This window comes from Rutilus rutilus (assembly GCF_951802725.1).
Source record: "Rutilus rutilus genome assembly, chromosome: 10".
NCBI lineage: Eukaryota > Metazoa > Chordata > Actinopteri > Cypriniformes > Leuciscidae > Rutilus > Rutilus rutilus.
The window spans coordinates 4,424,951-4,443,249 of record NC_140215.1 but is presented as its reverse complement, the minus strand read 5'-3'; the positions used below and the strand labels follow the sequence as shown (position 1 = coordinate 4,443,249).

General features: G+C 36.2%; 1 protein-coding gene across 1 annotated transcript in view; it reads left to right on the top strand.

Moving 5' to 3' along the window:
• The first annotated feature begins 3,510 nt into the window (after window positions 1–3,510).
• Window positions 3,511–18,299, top strand: part of csrnp3 (cysteine-serine-rich nuclear protein 3) — a 50,557-nt gene continuing 35,768 nt past the window's right edge. The window contains exons 1-2 of the mRNA XM_084421299.1: window positions 3,511–3,676; window positions 5,139–5,170. Of these exons, the coding sequence (XP_084277425.1) occupies window positions 3,674–3,676; window positions 5,139–5,170 (35 nt within the window). The 5' untranslated portion in view covers window positions 3,511–3,673. The remainder of the gene's footprint in view (window positions 3,677–5,138; window positions 5,171–18,299) is intronic.

Here is an 18,299-nt window from a genome sequence, read left to right as displayed (position 1 = left end):
TCCATTCGGTACTGCACACAAGGTCTAAAAACGCCACAGACAGGACAGGCGGAGTGATATAACAACAGTGATGCGTCCCGGTGATCATGTTCGGAATACTAGCATATTATCCTACTAGCCTATGGTATGGCTATTCTGTTATCACATGACCCAACTATGTTCGTCACAATTTCTTTTCACAAATGAGCAATCAAATGCTTTAAAACTGGCACATTTTTGTAGTTTATGCCAGTTTTGACAGTGACTTTTTGAGACACTTAAGCTACAGCAAAATCAATAGAGAAAATACAATAATCTTATTTTAACTCAGATTACAGTTCCTAAGGAAATCTAAATCAATGCTGTTAATGCATTTTCACTTTCCCGGCACTTTCCTGCTGTCAGTTCTCAGTGCATCCTCCCTGTTTAGTGCCTCATATACACTGCCTGCCCAAAGAAAATAAGTCGCTTTTTGGATTTCAATAGGCACATATTTAAGAGTCAATGATTGGGTCATTATTGCAGTGATTATTATGTTTCTAGCATGTTATATGTATGGCAACAGTTCTTCTAACCCTAATTGATGGAGTGTGTAGCTTTTCATTTCTTAAACAACCATGTATGAAAACACACATAATGGCCATATTCCAGGATGACAATGTCAAGATTCATCAGGCTCAAATTGTGAAAGAATAGTTGTGAGGAGCATGAAGAATCATTTTCACACATGAATCGGCTCCTCTGAGTCCAGACCTTAAATTCATTCATACAAGTCTTTGGGATGTGCTGGAGGAGATTGTCAATTGTCAATACAAGATCTTGACCAAAAGTGGATGCACCTTTTGATGGAAATAAATGTTGTGATGTTATTTCCATCAAAAGGTGCATCCATTTATTATTATTTTTTATTATTATTATTTATAAATAACTTAGACAGTTAGACCTGTTTTATGCCATCGTTTCTCATTGGAACTCAGTCCAGGACATAATATGAGTTGCAAATGCCATGTGTCCGATCATTTTTTTAAATTAGAACCAGTGGATCAAGGTTAAGGTGCAATTAGGATAATTTAGGATAATTTACACCAAGATTTAATCCATTTAAAACAGCAGCAGATCAACAGTGTATACTGGCCTACAGTACAACAATCAGCATAAAAGCTTCAGATTTAAAATTACTGTATGCCATTTCAAATCTTTTGCTGCTCTTTGGGTTTCACACATACTTTGGAAATTTGAGTCAATTTGAGTATTAATTACAGATTAGTCATAGCACCTTAAAAGCTAATTAGTTTCCAGTATTTGGTAGTTTTTCTTGAATCAGTTAATGAGAAGTTGAATCAGATAAAACATAAATGCATATTTTATCGTTTGTGTTCAACAGATGAAAGAAATTCATACAGGTTTTGAACAACTTGAGGGAGAGGAAATAATGACTTTGGGTGAACTATCCCTTTTAAAGCTGTTTATACCTGTACACTGAACATGCAATGGTTTTAATAGTTTAATTGATGAATAAAAAATATTTTTGACAAGAACATTGTTTGGATTTGTTATTCTGAAGTTGCATTATAATATTATAACCTATAGATGTATATACTGTAATAACTACATATTACATAATTATAATATAATATTATCATAATTACTTTGAAAATTATAATATTTAGCAGTAATGTATCAATATAGATATTACAGTACAATACTGTATAATTAATTACAACAGAAGCAGACCAAAAAATAAAGTAAAGTACTGTTTTGTAGATTACAGTACTGATCTTGTGTACTGTAAAGTGAATTACAGTAGTTACTGTAAATCAAAATACAGTAACTTGCTGGCAACCGTGCTGCCAGTACTGTAAAAATACAAGAAAATCGTTAACAGTGTGCTTAAAAGCATGTTATCTTTTCTGTTACTTTTCTAAGCCAAAAGGCGAAAAGAGTGGGGTCTTATAAAGTGATGAGAATATCATAGACTTGGCCTTGGGCTTGTAAACAAAAATAACATTTTGTTATTGTTACTGATTTACCATTCTGAACAGAAAATACAGAATAAAGTTCTCTCAAACACATTTCTAGACAAATGCAATTGACTTTATTTTTGTCTAAAACAATATCGTCCAACATTTTCTTAACCGATCGACCAGAGACTTTTTCACCTACCATCCTTCTCAACAGCTCGTGTGAACAGAGAAGATGGCTGATTCAACCCGTTGTACACCCTTCTTGCCTCTAGGTGTCTCCCTTTTTCCAAGATGCATTATTTAAATAACCAATGAACAGGGTTAATATAACAAGAACAAATATTTTATAACTAAAACAAGCAGTTTATGTTAGTTTATGTTTTTCCTTTCTTTACTCTGTTACACATTGAAAGCAGAGGTGTAAAGTCCAGGTTCAAAAAGTAAAACTCCTCCTTAGTATTTTGTTCCAATCACCTGGATTTGCTAATTAGCACAGTTTTTCAGCCAGGAGATAGAACTAATTAGTGAAATCAGCTGGCTGAGTTCATGGGTGAAATAAACATATGGCAGGACTTTTACTTTCTGACCCCTGGACTTACACCTCTGATTGAAAGTTACTAGCACATTTCATGAGGAAAAAAAACACTTGTAAAAATCGTGTCTGTGCAATTCCTAAAATCTGCCACTAGATGTCGGTATTTAACAACCTGTGAAAATGATCACTAAAGTCGCACAGTGAGGATGGTGTTTGACAGGTTAATCGAAATGTACACTGATATACAGAAATGTTCATGGATCACTTGCTAACTGCTTTTGGTATAATTAAGACATCTCTTTTTCCTGAGTCACATTAAATAATGGATTTATTTGTAGGCCTACTGTTATATTATTTTAATTATGCTTTTGTTTTTATTAATATGTATTAGATATTATATTTATTATTTTATAGGGAGGTCGAGGCTATCATGAATCATCTTATTTAATTATTTGTTTATTTTAATATATCAAGCTCGATGGAAATGTTATAGCCTACCCTCACATGATTCCAGTTTTTAAAAAATCTTTAAAATGTATTTATTTAATTACAAAATCGTGTTGAATGTATGAGTTTACCTCTAAGCGGGCCGATTTTATAACAGCCCACACAATGGAGCTGTCATCAACATTCTGCACAATCCCATTTGAACAGCCTGCCACACACCCACGTGTTTTTATGAGGAACAATTAAATTGGCCGAAACCCAAGAGACAAAGCGGCCTGAGAAATCCCTGAATCCCCTCGGAAGACACTTGTATGGCTCTCTAGTGGCCGCTGGCTCACGCTCAATTCCCACTGCAGTCCGTTTACGAATCTTACTACGGGGAAGGCTTGCTTCTTAATATTCAAGAGCCCAGCCTTCGCCATTGGACGGTAACAACAGAACGTTGGCACTATCTAATTAATATTCATGAGCCAGGAGCTCTCCATTGGAAGGTAGCTCACGAGCGTCAGCAAGAACTAATTAATATTCATGAGCGGAGCCTTGGCTGTAGTAGGATGGCTAGTTTGTGCGCTCGGCTGCACCATTGTTTCTTCTGTCGGCTCTGTCAGAGGTGTATCTGCGGCAGATGCCGGTTCTGCACGAATCCAGCCTTCAAATCTGCGTGATGAGTTTGAATTCCTCTCGCGTGTAGAGTATACGATGAAAGAGGCGGCAGTGTGCGATCATCTGACGTGAGATATCAGTATGAATGGTAAGTCGCTCGTTTATTCTCTATTGTCAGGTTTGAATGGAAGCGATAACGGAGTGACGTGAACGGTGTCTGTTCCCATACGTTCATAAAGCGCGTTTGTGTGTTCTTCTCCCTTACCGTTTCATCCATGGAATTAGATATCGGCATTCGATATCGATCGATATTATTTTTGTCCGATTAGTTTTATGTTCGTGTTCCATAACCAATATGCATTACCTATTTTTATTTATTGTTTTATTTCTTCTTTTTTTAAACACAATATAAAGTAAATAATTATGGACATGTATAATGGACAATTAGCCTAGACACAGTGAAAATATAATAATAATAATATTTTTAATATTATTATTATCATCATCATCAATTATACTATTTTACACGTTTAAATAACAGATACTGTTATGTTCAGCTATTTTTGTGCAGGTCTATAAAGTTAGCTATTCGAAAATACAGTAAAAAAAAAAAAAAATACAATGCATACAAAATGACTTGAATACACCTTTTCTGTGGCAAACATGTTTTAGTTTTCTTTTACGTTTTTTTAATTATTATTAATAAAGTATAAACTGTCCTGGTAGAAATGTCGACCAATAATAAATAATGCTATCATGTTTAAATTATGTTATTTATTAGCAGGCCTGGAATTAAAAAAGATAACAAATTAAGATAGTGTGTGTGTGTGTGTATATGTGTGTGTGTGTATATATATATATATATATATATATATATATATATATATATATATAAACGCACACACACACACACACACATATATATATATATATAAACCCACACACCCACACACACACATATATATATATATATATATATGTGTGTGTGTGTGTGTGTGTGTGTGTGTGGGTGTGCGTGTTTATATATATATATATATATATATATATGTGTGTGTGTGGGTGGGTGTGCGTGTTTTATATATATATATATATATATATATACACACACACACACACAGTGGAAATTCATAGTACATGCACACACAATATATATATATATATATATATGTGTGTGTGCATGCTTGAGGGAGCTGTATGCCAATAATGTGTGTGACCCTCTCACAACCCTGTTCTCCTGCCACTGAAAGTCAGTGAACCAGAGCGGCAGAGAGGAGGCAGGCTGCCATCGCATCTCTCCCTGAGAATGTGCAGCTGTGTCAGGCAGTGCTCTGCTTTCCCCCTCCCCTGGGAACACTCCCTCCTCCAGTAATGAGGCAGCGTTCATAAAGGGTCTGCATCAGCCCACTCCACTGACAGAGCTGGAATGGCTGCTCTTACCCATTATTGGAGGAAGAAAAAAAAATAATAAGCAGAATGTTGGTTTTCCAAAAAATGTATACATTAAATACGGGCTGCGGTCATGCTGAACGCTTTTTTTCCCTGTACAATCATAACATTATTAAAGGTTTAAATGGAAAATGCAGAATTTTAATAAACCTTTTTTTCTGCAGAAAATTAAACCCGGTTCCATTCTGCATTTAAGGTAAGAGAATGGATTTTTTTTGTCTGTCTGTTTTGTGAAATGGCTCTCAAAGTGGTTTGTGATTACCTGTGTATTATTTGCTTGGTTAAAAATCAGCTGTGACAGTCATGCATCAATATGATAAGCTTATGCACATTTTGCAGAATCTTTCATCCAAAGCAGTTTAAGCCTATACATTTAACTGTTTTCCCTGGGAATCAAACCAATGACCTTGGTATCATCACTAGCACTATATGCTTTATCAATATCAACTGAGAACACAAAAGCTCCTGCATTGCTCTCCATTCCTGCAATTAGGACGTCAATACAAAGACAATGTTGCTTGATTCATGAAATCAAACCAATCTAGATGTTTTGATGTCTCTATAACTCAAGATTGAGCGTGCATTACATTCAGCAGATTTGATGCTTATAATGCCTCTGCTCAGATTAATAATTGATGAGGGTCATCAGTCATTTGAGTTTCAGAAGAAATGCCCTCAAGTCAGCATGAAGTCACAGTTTGCAATCCATTTTAGCTCCATCATGATGTGACACATTTTTAAGTGAAACAGAATACACTGGGGGGGGAAATGGTGTGCACTGATTATTGGAGTATGTTTCACAAGAAAATACTATTTCAGTCTCTCTACCTCAAAATTTCACATTTAATTCAATGTCTTACTTGCTGTTTGCTTATAATTAATTGTGCAATTTACTCGCAATTTCTAAGTGAAGATTGTTTCTATACAAATTAAAAAAATCTAGGGAGGTATTATTGGATCCTTTGCGCATTGATTGGATTGTGAAAAGTTTGACTTTAAAGGCAGCTCTGATTCATCCTTCTGTCATGCATTGAATGCGCTGAATGAAATCCCGTCTGTTAGACTGATTGTTGGTCGTTCGCTCAGTAGAGTGAGTTTGTTGCTGGCTTGTAGTCTGCAGGGACACGCATGGCGTAACTGTGTGACACTTTAACTAATTAAAGCAGTGCGAGGTGGAGAATGTGTGATTGGGAGAAGATTGGTCCGTAGAGGCCAAGCTACGGATATTAGAGAGAGAGAGAGAGAGAGAGAGAGAGAGAGAGAGAGAGAGAGAGAGAGAGAGAGAGAGAGAGAGAGAGAGAGAGAGAGAGAGAGAGAGACTGCAGCTTGTTATGAACTTCCTTTGTTGCAAATCCACCAGCTTCTTTTGACATCAGGAAGAGACCAGCTGAGAATGGCAGCGCTGCACAGCATGCACAAACAATTGTGTGTACGTCCTTGCAGAGGCCTCCGTCACATCTGTTGTTCTTAAAATAAACTAATTAGGGGTTTGCTAGAGCAAGCATCATGTTTACTATTGCTCATATTTCAATTATTTCAAGTAACTTCAAATCGTGCTTGTTGAGGAAAGATGTGCCAGTACTTTCGGATTTATGATTTTTGCTTGATGGATGATAAAACAAGACTTATATTAAAAGAGGGACCAGGCCTATAAAAACTTGCCCTAGAAACTACCCTAGCAACGTGCTAAAAACTGCATGGCAATGCCTTGGCAACCACCCAGTACACATTAGCACTGCAGTAGTAAGTTTTGCACAGATTTTTATTCAGAAAATCCAGTTAGAGTTTCCATAGACTCACCTTATATTATACTTTTGGCATTAGATAAAAAAAAAAAAAACTAAATGGGGAAAAATTCATCAGGGTTTGTTATTCCTTTGGTGACATTTCCTGAAACCTGCTAAATCTGCCCACACAGTCTTACTATACATACAGGCTCACACAATGAAATGAAAAGAACACACACATTCATCTTCAGGAATATATATCTAATAATAATATTGTGCACACATACTTAAATAAATAGTTTCTCCCAAAATGAAAATGCTGTCATTACTCACATCTCACCATGTTATTTTCCGTGACGTTAGTCCAAGCTGCTCTTTTCCATGCAACAAAAGTGGATGGTGATCTACTGCCAAACAGCAAAAACACACACAAGCACTATAATATCATCATCATAATAATAATAAAGATTGTTATGTTTTAGTGCATTCTTCTGAAGACATATATATGATAGCTTTATTCGAAACAACATAACAAAATTCAATATTTAAAGGTCAATATTCACTGATCTTACCTCTGCAAAAGCTCCAGAAACTCTTTTATGGTCACAATGAAAAACAATAGCAAACCAGGCCACATTTCTTAAACACCACTGTAAAGAATCTTATCGCTTTCCAGTTCAAATATCTAAACATCCTTTAAAAAAAATTTAATTTACTTGAGAGGTAAAATTGCATGAGACATTAGACTTATTTTTAGAGAACTTCTTACAGTATCGACAATTTGTCTTAGGCCGTGTCCAAAATTGCATACTCTATTGCATAAATAAGTAGCTACTTATTTTGAATAAATACTTTGCGAGTGCTAAAAATGTTTGGTAACACTTTACTTAAAGCCTTTATGTATAATCCATTATAAGGTATGCATAATGTATGTTGTAATGCATTATATATTTTCATAAATAATTGTTACCAAAGTTAAAAAGCCTTATAATATTTGCAATTCCTTGTCACATCAGAGATTGGATGTTTGTCATGTGTTTTAATGCTTCCTAAAGCTGTAACAATGAATAGATAAGTATTATAATACTGTGTTTACAATTATTTATGAGACCAAACAATGCATTATAAGGTGCATTACAAGCCATAATTAATGCATTAAAATACTTTTATAATGCATTATATAAAGGCTTTAAGTAAAGTGTTACCAAATGTTCTATATACTGTAGTATGAGTGTGTGTAGAATGTAATCCGGACGTACTACATTTATCATTTTGTCATTATCATGTGACACTTCACCTTCATTCACAAATCCTCTCCCGTGGCCTCATGGGATAATAAAGTGTCCATCATAAGCACACTTCAGGATCTCATCGGAAGTAGTAAGTCATCCGGGGACTTTTTGCCTACTCTTTTATGAGTACTGTGAATTCAGACATACTTCTTTTGTCACATACTGTTTTTCGCCTACTATATATATAGGGCAGTATGCGATTTCAGACGCATCATAGTGTCTTATGCAGTTTGTCTTGTATTTTTGATGTCTAGAAAATACTGACTGATCAGTGAATAATGACTTGGTCTGACGTTCAATCCAATACTGTATCTCTTGTTGTGTTTCCGGGAAGATAGAAAACGATACAGGTCGCAATGACACGAGGCTGCGTAAATGTTGACAGTTCCCATGTTTTTGGGTGAACTATTGCTTTAATCACGACTCCAGCATAGAAAAGCAGCAAAGCTGAGCATGCGAGCCAGCTCTCTTGCCTACACACCTTTCAGATGTTCCCAGATCATGATCTAAGAGGCTCTGTGTTCACACCACTCTTGACTGCATCTGTTTATCCTTTCAAACCTTCCCCATGGGAACATGATTTAATTACTCTATATGACACACTCAAAGGACACGGCAACATTTACAGAATGGATTTCCAGTCTGCTAGGAGGGGCTGATTAAGCTGGGTCATTTGAATAACTAAATCTTCCATGCATGTATCTAACCCGTGCACAGATGGCAATGCTGCCAGAGCGCCGAATGCCGCACATTAAAGATTCACTGGAAAGGTGGCATGCCGTTTTCCCTGATAACAGCCCAGCGCTCTGTCTCTCTCCACATGACGTCTTCACACATGCACTTACGCGCATGCAGCCAAATCAATTTGCTTCCCTTTTGTATGGGAATGGCTCAAATTTGCATGTGCATATAAATGTGACCGAGCAATCTATTCACATGGACTTGTACAACACCTTGTAAAAGGTTGGGGAAACATCGTGCCTTGGTGGAAGAGGAAAACCAGCGCCTAGTGGACAGACAGAAGCATCGGTTTGATCGATGAACGTGCTCTGTGCTATAACATGCATGCATGCCTTCAGGAAAAAGAAAATGTGAAAAGGGAAGAAAAAACAGAAAGCGAAAGAAAGAACTCCGTAATCTGTTTCTGATATACAGAGCAAACGCAATGGGGAGAAACAAAGCCGTTTCCAGCCTGCTGGATAGAGCAATATTGTGGTAGTGAAGCGAAACATACAGGGTGGTTACTACACCCTACACCCTCAGTTCTGGGCCGTGTTTTTATAGGCACGGGTCCATGCTTACATTTCGGCCTCTGATACGTGAATTCTTTCAGATGCATGGTGCACTCTGCCTGGCTAACTTTCATTAGAAACATTCAGGACTGGGCCTGTTGGGCCAGTAGTTCAGATTTGTACTGGCCCAGTAAATACAATCACAATTCAGAACAATCCTTAGGCCGGAAACTTATTCTGTGCAAGTATGTGAACAAAAACACTTATAGCTACATGAACCTGAATATTCATTGTTATGCGTTGCCATATAGAGTGCATTAGCTTAAACTGTGTGTGTCAATGGCCAATTTTCTCAGGTCAACTAACTACTGTCATTGTGGAGCAACAGACAAAAAAGAACTTAAATCTTATAAACGTTTTTAGCTATAGCTATCTGAATAATAACATATACGTATTATTGGTGCATACATTTAAGTGTATCCAGTGCCAGTCCTATAAATTTCTGGGGGCCCTAAGCAAAACTTTTAGGGGCCCCTGTCAGTGCGTTCATAAAAAACCCAAAATGACCCCTTAATCTGTTCTTTCAGAGCAGTTTCACTGTCAACAAACAACACTGAATTACAAACAATAGGACAAAGAAAAAAAGATACAAATTAAATAAACAATTTAGCCTAGTAAAAAGAAAAGCCTAAACTGAATAAAAAAAAAACAAAAAAAAAAACATATGAATCAAATATACATTGCCTCTTATTAAAGTTACTAAAGTTATTCAGTGAAAAGCGGTGAATGATTCTCTTGTTTTCTTTTGTTGTTTGATTAACATTAAATGACAGAGAGAGCATGAGGTTTATTAGGCTGCTGTCACTTTTAGACCAAATACACAGATCTAATACTGACTAATTAGTTAAATGAATGCGTTTAAGTGAAAACTCCCCAAGATGGAAATTCTGACATATTTTTGTTTGTAGCCCAAAATAGCCTATACTTGTCCATGTTTCGCTCCATCTTGAAGCGCGCACACAGAAAGCTGCTTTCACAACTCAATATACGCTTTTTACTTGGTATATTACGACAGTCACGTTACATGATTTGGATGTTACGTAGGAATGGCAACAGCGCACCACTTTGAATGCAGCATCGTGTTTTCATAATTGTTAGAAACCAAAATCAAAAACGAAACTAAAATGATATGAATCACACAGCCTTAGGCATTAAATCTTCTTTGAGAGCAATGGGGCCCCCTGGTGGTTCAGGGGCCCGAGCCTTACGCAACTTGCGTACTTTGCATATAGGGAGGACCGGCACTGAGCATATACCTCAACATGGTGAACCTGATTTCACCAAGAGCAACATGTTCCTGGATCAACATTCCAATCAACCAATCAGATTTAAGAGACAAGTTTACAGTTTATGTCAAGTTTAGGCTTACAACCAGGGTTAAGTGCTTCTACATAAGTGTTATTCACCTGTCATTTCCCTCTGATTTTAGGGATAACTAATGGGTAGGGTTAGGTTTAGGGGTAGGGATAGGGTTAGTACTACATTTTAGGACAGGAATGTTGTTCCAGGATCAACAAAATATGATAATTCAGGATTCACCTCAACACAACAGTATGTGCAACAGGACTACGTGCTCGCATTGCATTGCCGTTCTTGTTTTTGTACTTGTGTCGAGTATGTTCTCACCGTAAAAACACTGTAACGTACAACTCATGGCTTATTTCTTATTTGAGGTTAAGTGGGCCATTGAAAATAGTTAATTTCACTGTCATTGGCATGCATAAGTCATTCCTTTATACACTGAGCGCACATTTAAATATACAAATAGAGTAGTCTGTCTTTATAAACTATAAATTGCCCGTCTCAATTTATTTAATAGTGCCGTCAGTTAAACTGAGATGCTCATTCAGTCAGTAGAAGCTTTTTGTTGGTGACAGAAAGACTGTTAGAGATCAATTAGAGACGAGCAGTGTTTGATGCGTCTCATCAGTGCTCGGCAGTCGGACTCTCTCTCTCATATTCTGAGATTTAGCCATGACCGGTTGCCATGACGCCTGTATGGAATGTTCAGTCCGTCTTGCCTATTATGAGTCTAGAGGAAAGCGCATGGGCTTTTTTCTGAGCGAGCATCGCACAATTAAATGGCATACAGAGCAAACACACACGCACACAGACACAAATGAAATGTTGGATAATATCTCGCCTTGACCTGCTGGTCTTCCATTTCCCATGCAGCAAATTATTTGATGCTTTCATATAGTGTGTTTGACTTCCGCGTGATGTAGCATGCAGGTTACTGTAGCCTCGTGCGTTTCACTGTCAGCACACATGCACATCAGCGCAAGTATTGCTGTTGCTTATATTAAACTTTGGCACGTAACTTGTCTTGCATTGTTTGTGTTACAGACATGGATTGTTGCTGCCTATTACTTCCTTATAAAACACCTTGGCTGTGTCCGAAATCGCCCTTTATAACCATAAATAGGGCACTATTGGAGGGAACAGCCATTTGTAGTGGTGTCTGAAACCATAGTGGACGTTATTGAGTGCACTCATTCAATCCCACAATGCACTAAAAATAACGAGTGTACAACCGATGTAAGGCTAGAGAATACCCATAATGCACTGTGAGAGTCTCGCACCGAATGAATTCCCGCGTCTGACCAGAAGTTTGCGCCCGCAGCTGAATTATCCATCCATCCATTTTCCAAACCACTGGTCCAATGTGGCTACAGTGTAATATCATACAGGCATAAATTCATTTTTACTTGATTAATAAATACATAGTTTCCATGACAGAGTTCAAGATAAATCTTTTCATCTTGCCAGTTTAATAAGATTCAAATAATTATTAAACAGCAAGCACAAATTATGCAAAAGCAGAAGCCCTTCCGGCGCACTTAGTGTCCGAATTCACTCGTTTTCATTCACTCCTTCAAGTGGACTATATTAGTGGAGTAATGTACGGAATAGTGAATGAGGGTATAAGGGGTGATTTCAATAACTTAAAGAACCCATATAAAATGATTCAATCTAATTGAAATAAAAAATAAACATAAAACATATTTTTATTATTTTTTGTGGCATTAATTTAGCAACATACAACAGAACACTATTTGAGAATTATAAAGTAAACAACAGGAGAACATAAGAAGGACAGAGAGACAAATATCAAATAATGGAAATAATCAGATTAGCTAAAAAATAGAATGGTAAAAGAAGAATTGACCTGGAGCAATAATAAGGAACAACCAGACCTAGCAACAACCTAACAACCACCCAGAAACCTCATAGCAACACCCTGGCAACCATCCAGAGCACCTTAGCTATGCCGTCTGAAAATGTGAAACTCTAGTTAATTATACTGCAGTGAGATCCTGCGGTAACAGAACTCAGGGTTTTATAAACAGGAAGTTAGAGAGTCCCGTCACCTCTCGATCTGCATTGAGTTAATTACAGCTCTCTAAATACATCATTGAAATTCGATGGAGCAGCATTGAGGGCCATCATCATTAAAGGTGTGACATGTATCTCAACGTCTGGAAGGCCGTCCCAGGGGATGTCACGACACACGCTGTCCTTTGTTTTCAAGCATAAAAGAGATGCATTAATAAATCTTACGCTGCCTTTTAATTATCGTACTTCTGATTTCAAAAACCAGCCTGGTCAGGGTTTTATAGCACATGCCCTAATTGCTAAGTGAAATATGAAATAACAGCTATCATTGTGTTATGAATAACCTGATGCTAATTGAAATATATATATATATATATATATATATATATATATATATATATATATATATATATATATATATATATATATATATATATATATATATATATACACTGTGTATATATGTATACAGCTAACTGTATAACTAATAAAAATATGAATATATATATATATATATATATATATATATATATATATATATATATATATTTCTGTTGCTTTTAAAAATGTATTTCTCCTTTTTTCAGGAAGATTTACATAGTAACTTGTTGAAAATATTAGAAATTGCACAAATATGAAAATAAAATGAAACTGTCTTCTCAAAGCACATTAGTCTTGCTGACAGACAGAACAGAGTGCTGTGAATTCAGTCAGGACCACTATCGTCAAGGATGATTGACAATTAGCATACAGTTTGGATTGGCTCTGTTCTGGGCAAAAACAAAAACCCATAGCGTGAATAAGAGCAGGGAGAGCAGCAATAACCCCCCTCAGGGTAAACAGAACAGAACCAAGATATTTTCTGCTAACATTTTGCTAAAGGGTGACAAAAACTTATTAGCATGCAAAAATGCAAATCACACAATTTCTTTCTTTCAGGAAAACAGACCAAAATATTGAATGACATCATCCTGCACTCATATGCAGGTTTTAGTCCAATCAAAAAGTGACTAGACTTTCAAAATGTCCTGTAACTTCTTGCACTGAAAGAAAGAAAAAAACTAGCAAAATGTACATAATTTTTACATAAAAACAAAAGATATCATTGTAAATATTTTAATGTATAACATAATTCGAGAATTTATTCTGATTCAAGGGGAATCAGAATGCCAAATCCTGACTGACGAGAGGAGCTGGGGAGGGAGGAGGGTAATCGCTCCTGAAAAACACGATATCTGCTGATAATACTGAAGGAGCTTATACATGTATACAGTGATAGGCGTCGTATCCTATAGGTAGACGTGTCAAGAGTCGGCTGATGCGAGCTTGACTAACGTGACCTGCCAGAATTGACGCTACGCTTGATATACAGGACACACTGCTTAATTAAATCACAGCCCTTTGTGGTTTAATAATCCATTTTAATTGTGCAGTTCTAATGATCAGAATGTGAAATTACTTTAGTATGTCTTTATTTGTGCACTAACTCAATGCTACCCAACATACATGCTGGCTGTAAAAAGCAAAGAGTGAGAGAGAAATGGAAGAAGAGAGATGAAAAAGAGAGGATAATTGATCCAGGTGAAACAAATGCTTTGAAGTTTATGACATCGTCAATGTTATTTTCATGGATGGATGGATGGATGGATGGATGGATGGATGGATGGATGGATGGATGGATGGATGGATGGATGGATGGATGGATGGATGGATGGATGGATGGATGGATGGATGGATGGATGGATACGGATGGTCAGATAGATAGATAGATAGATAGATAGATACTGATGGTCAGATAGATAGATAGATAGATAGATAGATAGATAGATAGATAGATAGATAGATAGATAGATAGATAGATACGGATGGTCAGATAGATAAATAGATAGATAGATACTGATGGTCAGATAGATAGATAGATAGATAGATAGATAGATAGATAGATACTGATGGTCAGATAGATAGATAGATAGATAGATAGATAGATAGATAGATAGATAGATAGATAGATAGATAGATACGGATGGTCAGATAGATAGATAGATAGATAGATAGATAGATAGATAGATAGATAGATAGATAGATAGATAGATAGATACGGATGGTCAGATAGATAGATAGATAGATAGATAGATAGATAGATAGATAGATAGATAGATAGATAGATAGATAGATAGATAGATAGATAGATAGATAGATAGATAGATACGGATGGTCAGATAGATAGATAGATAGATAGATAGATAGATAGATAGATAGATAGATAGATAGATAGATAGATAGATAGATAGATAGATAGATAGATACTATACCACTGCTGCAGACAGAGTGAACGTCCTCTTAAAGAAGAATTATTCTCACCGGATAGAAGAATGATGTATCCTCACTCAACCCAGTGCTGATGCTCAGACACACAGATATAGACAAACAGGAGCACTGGCAGTCTGGATCTGTCCTAAACATCAGCGCTAAACCATAAACTGTGATGCAGTGAAGACAGTTGTAACAACTCTTTGCTAACAACTGATGGCTAATTATGATTTATAACAAATTATCTGCCAGTTTTAACATCACTGGCACATCAGTCCAGCTATGGCAGACAGCGCCAATTAGCATGTTAGTCATTCATGTCTGATGGACTGACTGTTGCAGCTTGGTTGTCACTAGCGCAGATATTACCATATGGCAACTGTCTTGCTGTACAGTTTTTCCACTCATATTAAAATTGGTTTCCATAGTGATTGGTGCAGGTTGGCTATCTATCTATCTATCTATCTATCTATCTATCTATCTATCTATCTATCTATCTATCTATCTATCTATCTATCTATCTATCTATCTATGTCTGACCATCCATATCTATCTATCTATCTATCTATCTATCTATCTATCTATCTATCTATCTATCTCTATCTATCTATCTGACCATCTGTATCTATATATCTATATATCTATCTATCTATATATCTATCTATCTATCTCTGTCTGACCATCCGTATCTATCTATCTATCTATCTATCTATCTATCTATCTATCTATCTATCTCTGTCTGACCATCCTTATCTATCTATCTATCTATCTATCTATCTATCTATCTATCTATCTATCTATAGATAGATAGATAGATAGATCTATCCCACAACAAGTAAGCAAGCAAATAAATAAACAACAGCTTCAAAAGAAAATCCACAATTAAACGTCTGGAAAGCAACGAAACACCGTGCGTGTCTCTCACGGGATCATCCGGTGAGGTAATGGCTTGAAATGGTTGTGATGTTTGACAGAATCGGGTTGCAGGCATAAACACAGCCGCCACTAGAAAGGGAACGTCATTACGCTCATCACTCTAAATGCCACATCTCTATTCACTCGGAGGGAGCCAGGCAACAGCGCATCTGCCTAATATCCCAGATAAGAAACTGCTGCCGTAACAGTTCTAATTAATATTGAGCAGCTCCCTCATGAGTAAATCTTCCTTTGAGCGCTTTTCTGTGGTAAACAATGAAGCGGGCTTGTTGATGATCAGCTGTCCGGAAACTCTGACTGGTCGGGTTGTTCAGTTCTCTGGCATGAATGACGGTCTAGTCATCTTCGTGTGACACACGCTCACTGTCTCAACCCACACAGACACCCGTCTAATTTTAGACTGCGCGCACTCTGTCTGTGAGGGAGCTGCCAATCAGCGAAGAAGCCTCCGTTACAGCTCTTACAACACAGATGCGGAATAGTAATTGTGTGGCGTGTGGTATAACATATGTGGTAGACTCATGGGAGTTATTATCTTACCAATGGAAATGTCATCTTGCGAATCAAGTATTAGAACCGATTCACATTGCACATTCACTGACCTTTCATCTTCTGTAGAGATGGACAGACAGGCTGCGTCTGAAATCGCATACAATTCAACATCTACTAGTAGGCGAAAAACAGTATGTGGCAAAAGAAGTATGTCTGAGTTCACAGTACTCATAAAAGAGTAGGCAAAGTCCCCGGATGACTTACTACCAACTACTTCTGGCGAGATCCTGAAGTGTGCTTATGATGGACACTTTACTATCCCATGAGGCCACGGGAGAGGATTTGTGAATGAAGGTGAAGTGACGCTGGTAGGTCATGTGATACTGACAACATGGCGAATGTAGTAGCCCGGATTACATTCATACTACACACACTCATACTAGAACATACTTGTTTAGCGGTCGTGAATCAATTACCTATTCAAAATAAAATCCTACTCAAAAGAGTATGCGATTTCGGACGCAGCCATAGCCTATTGTTTTTGTGTCCGATAAAAGATATGCAGAGCCGAATATAGTTCTTTTGTGCTTTTTGACACAATAATAGCCTATTTAAAGCACTCATGAGTCATTACTAACTATTTAAACCACTCATGAGTCATCACTAACTATTTAAACCACTCATGAGTCATCACTAACTATTTAAACCACTCATGAGTCATCACTAACTATTTAAACCACTCATGAGTCATCAATAACCTGTGAAGGCAAACAACCTGCTTTATGAGACTAATATTGTGTTGAGTTAAAAAAAAGATTAATTAATGCAAGCAACAATAAATTCAGTTATTTAGTTACTTTTCTTTTGAACAATGTTGTTTCCTGTTACATTGTTGCGTGCTATTTTTAAAGACTAACTAGATGGCGGCAAACTGGATATTTAACAACCAATAACTTTTGAAGTGGAAAAATTGTGTATATCGGTCAAAATGCATATGATTTTTTTAACGTAAATGTTAGAAAAGACTTATATGGAAGCTTATGGAAGCCGCCACATAAAAATAAATAAATAAGGTAATTGCTTTTTATCTCAGAATTGCGTGATATAAAGTCAGAATTGCAAGATAAAAAAGAAGTTTATATCACGCAATTCTGTCTTTATTTCTTGCAATTACGACTTTATATCACACAATTCTGACTTTATATCACACAATTCTGACTTTATATAATTAAATTCTGACTTTATATCACGCAATTCTGACTTTATATCACGCAATTCTGACTTTATATCACGCAATTCTGACTTTATATAATTAAATTCTGACTTTATATCATTCAATTCTGACTTTATATCATTCAATTCTGACTTTATATCACGCAATTCTGACTTTATATCATTCAATTCTGACTTTATATAATTCAATTCTGACTTTATATCACACAATTCTGACTTTATATCACGCAATTCTGACTTTATATCATTAAATTCTGACTTTATATCACGCAGTTCTGACTGTATATCATTCAATTCTGACTTTATATCACACAATTCTGACTTTATATCATTAAATTCTGACTTTATATCATGCAATTCTGACTTTATATCATGCAATTCTGACTTTATATAATTCAATTCTGACTTTATATAATTCAATTCTGACTTTATATCATGCAATTCTGACTTTATATCATTCAATTCTGACTTTATATCACACTATTCTGACTTTATATCACACAATTCTGACTTTATATCACGCAATTCTGACTTTATATCATTCAATTCTGACTTTATATCATACAATTCTGACTTTATATCATACAATTCTGACTTTATATCACACAATTCTGACTTTATATCACACAATTCTGACTTTATATCACGCAATTCTGACTTTATATCACGCAATTCTGACTTTATATCATGCAATTCTGACTTTATAT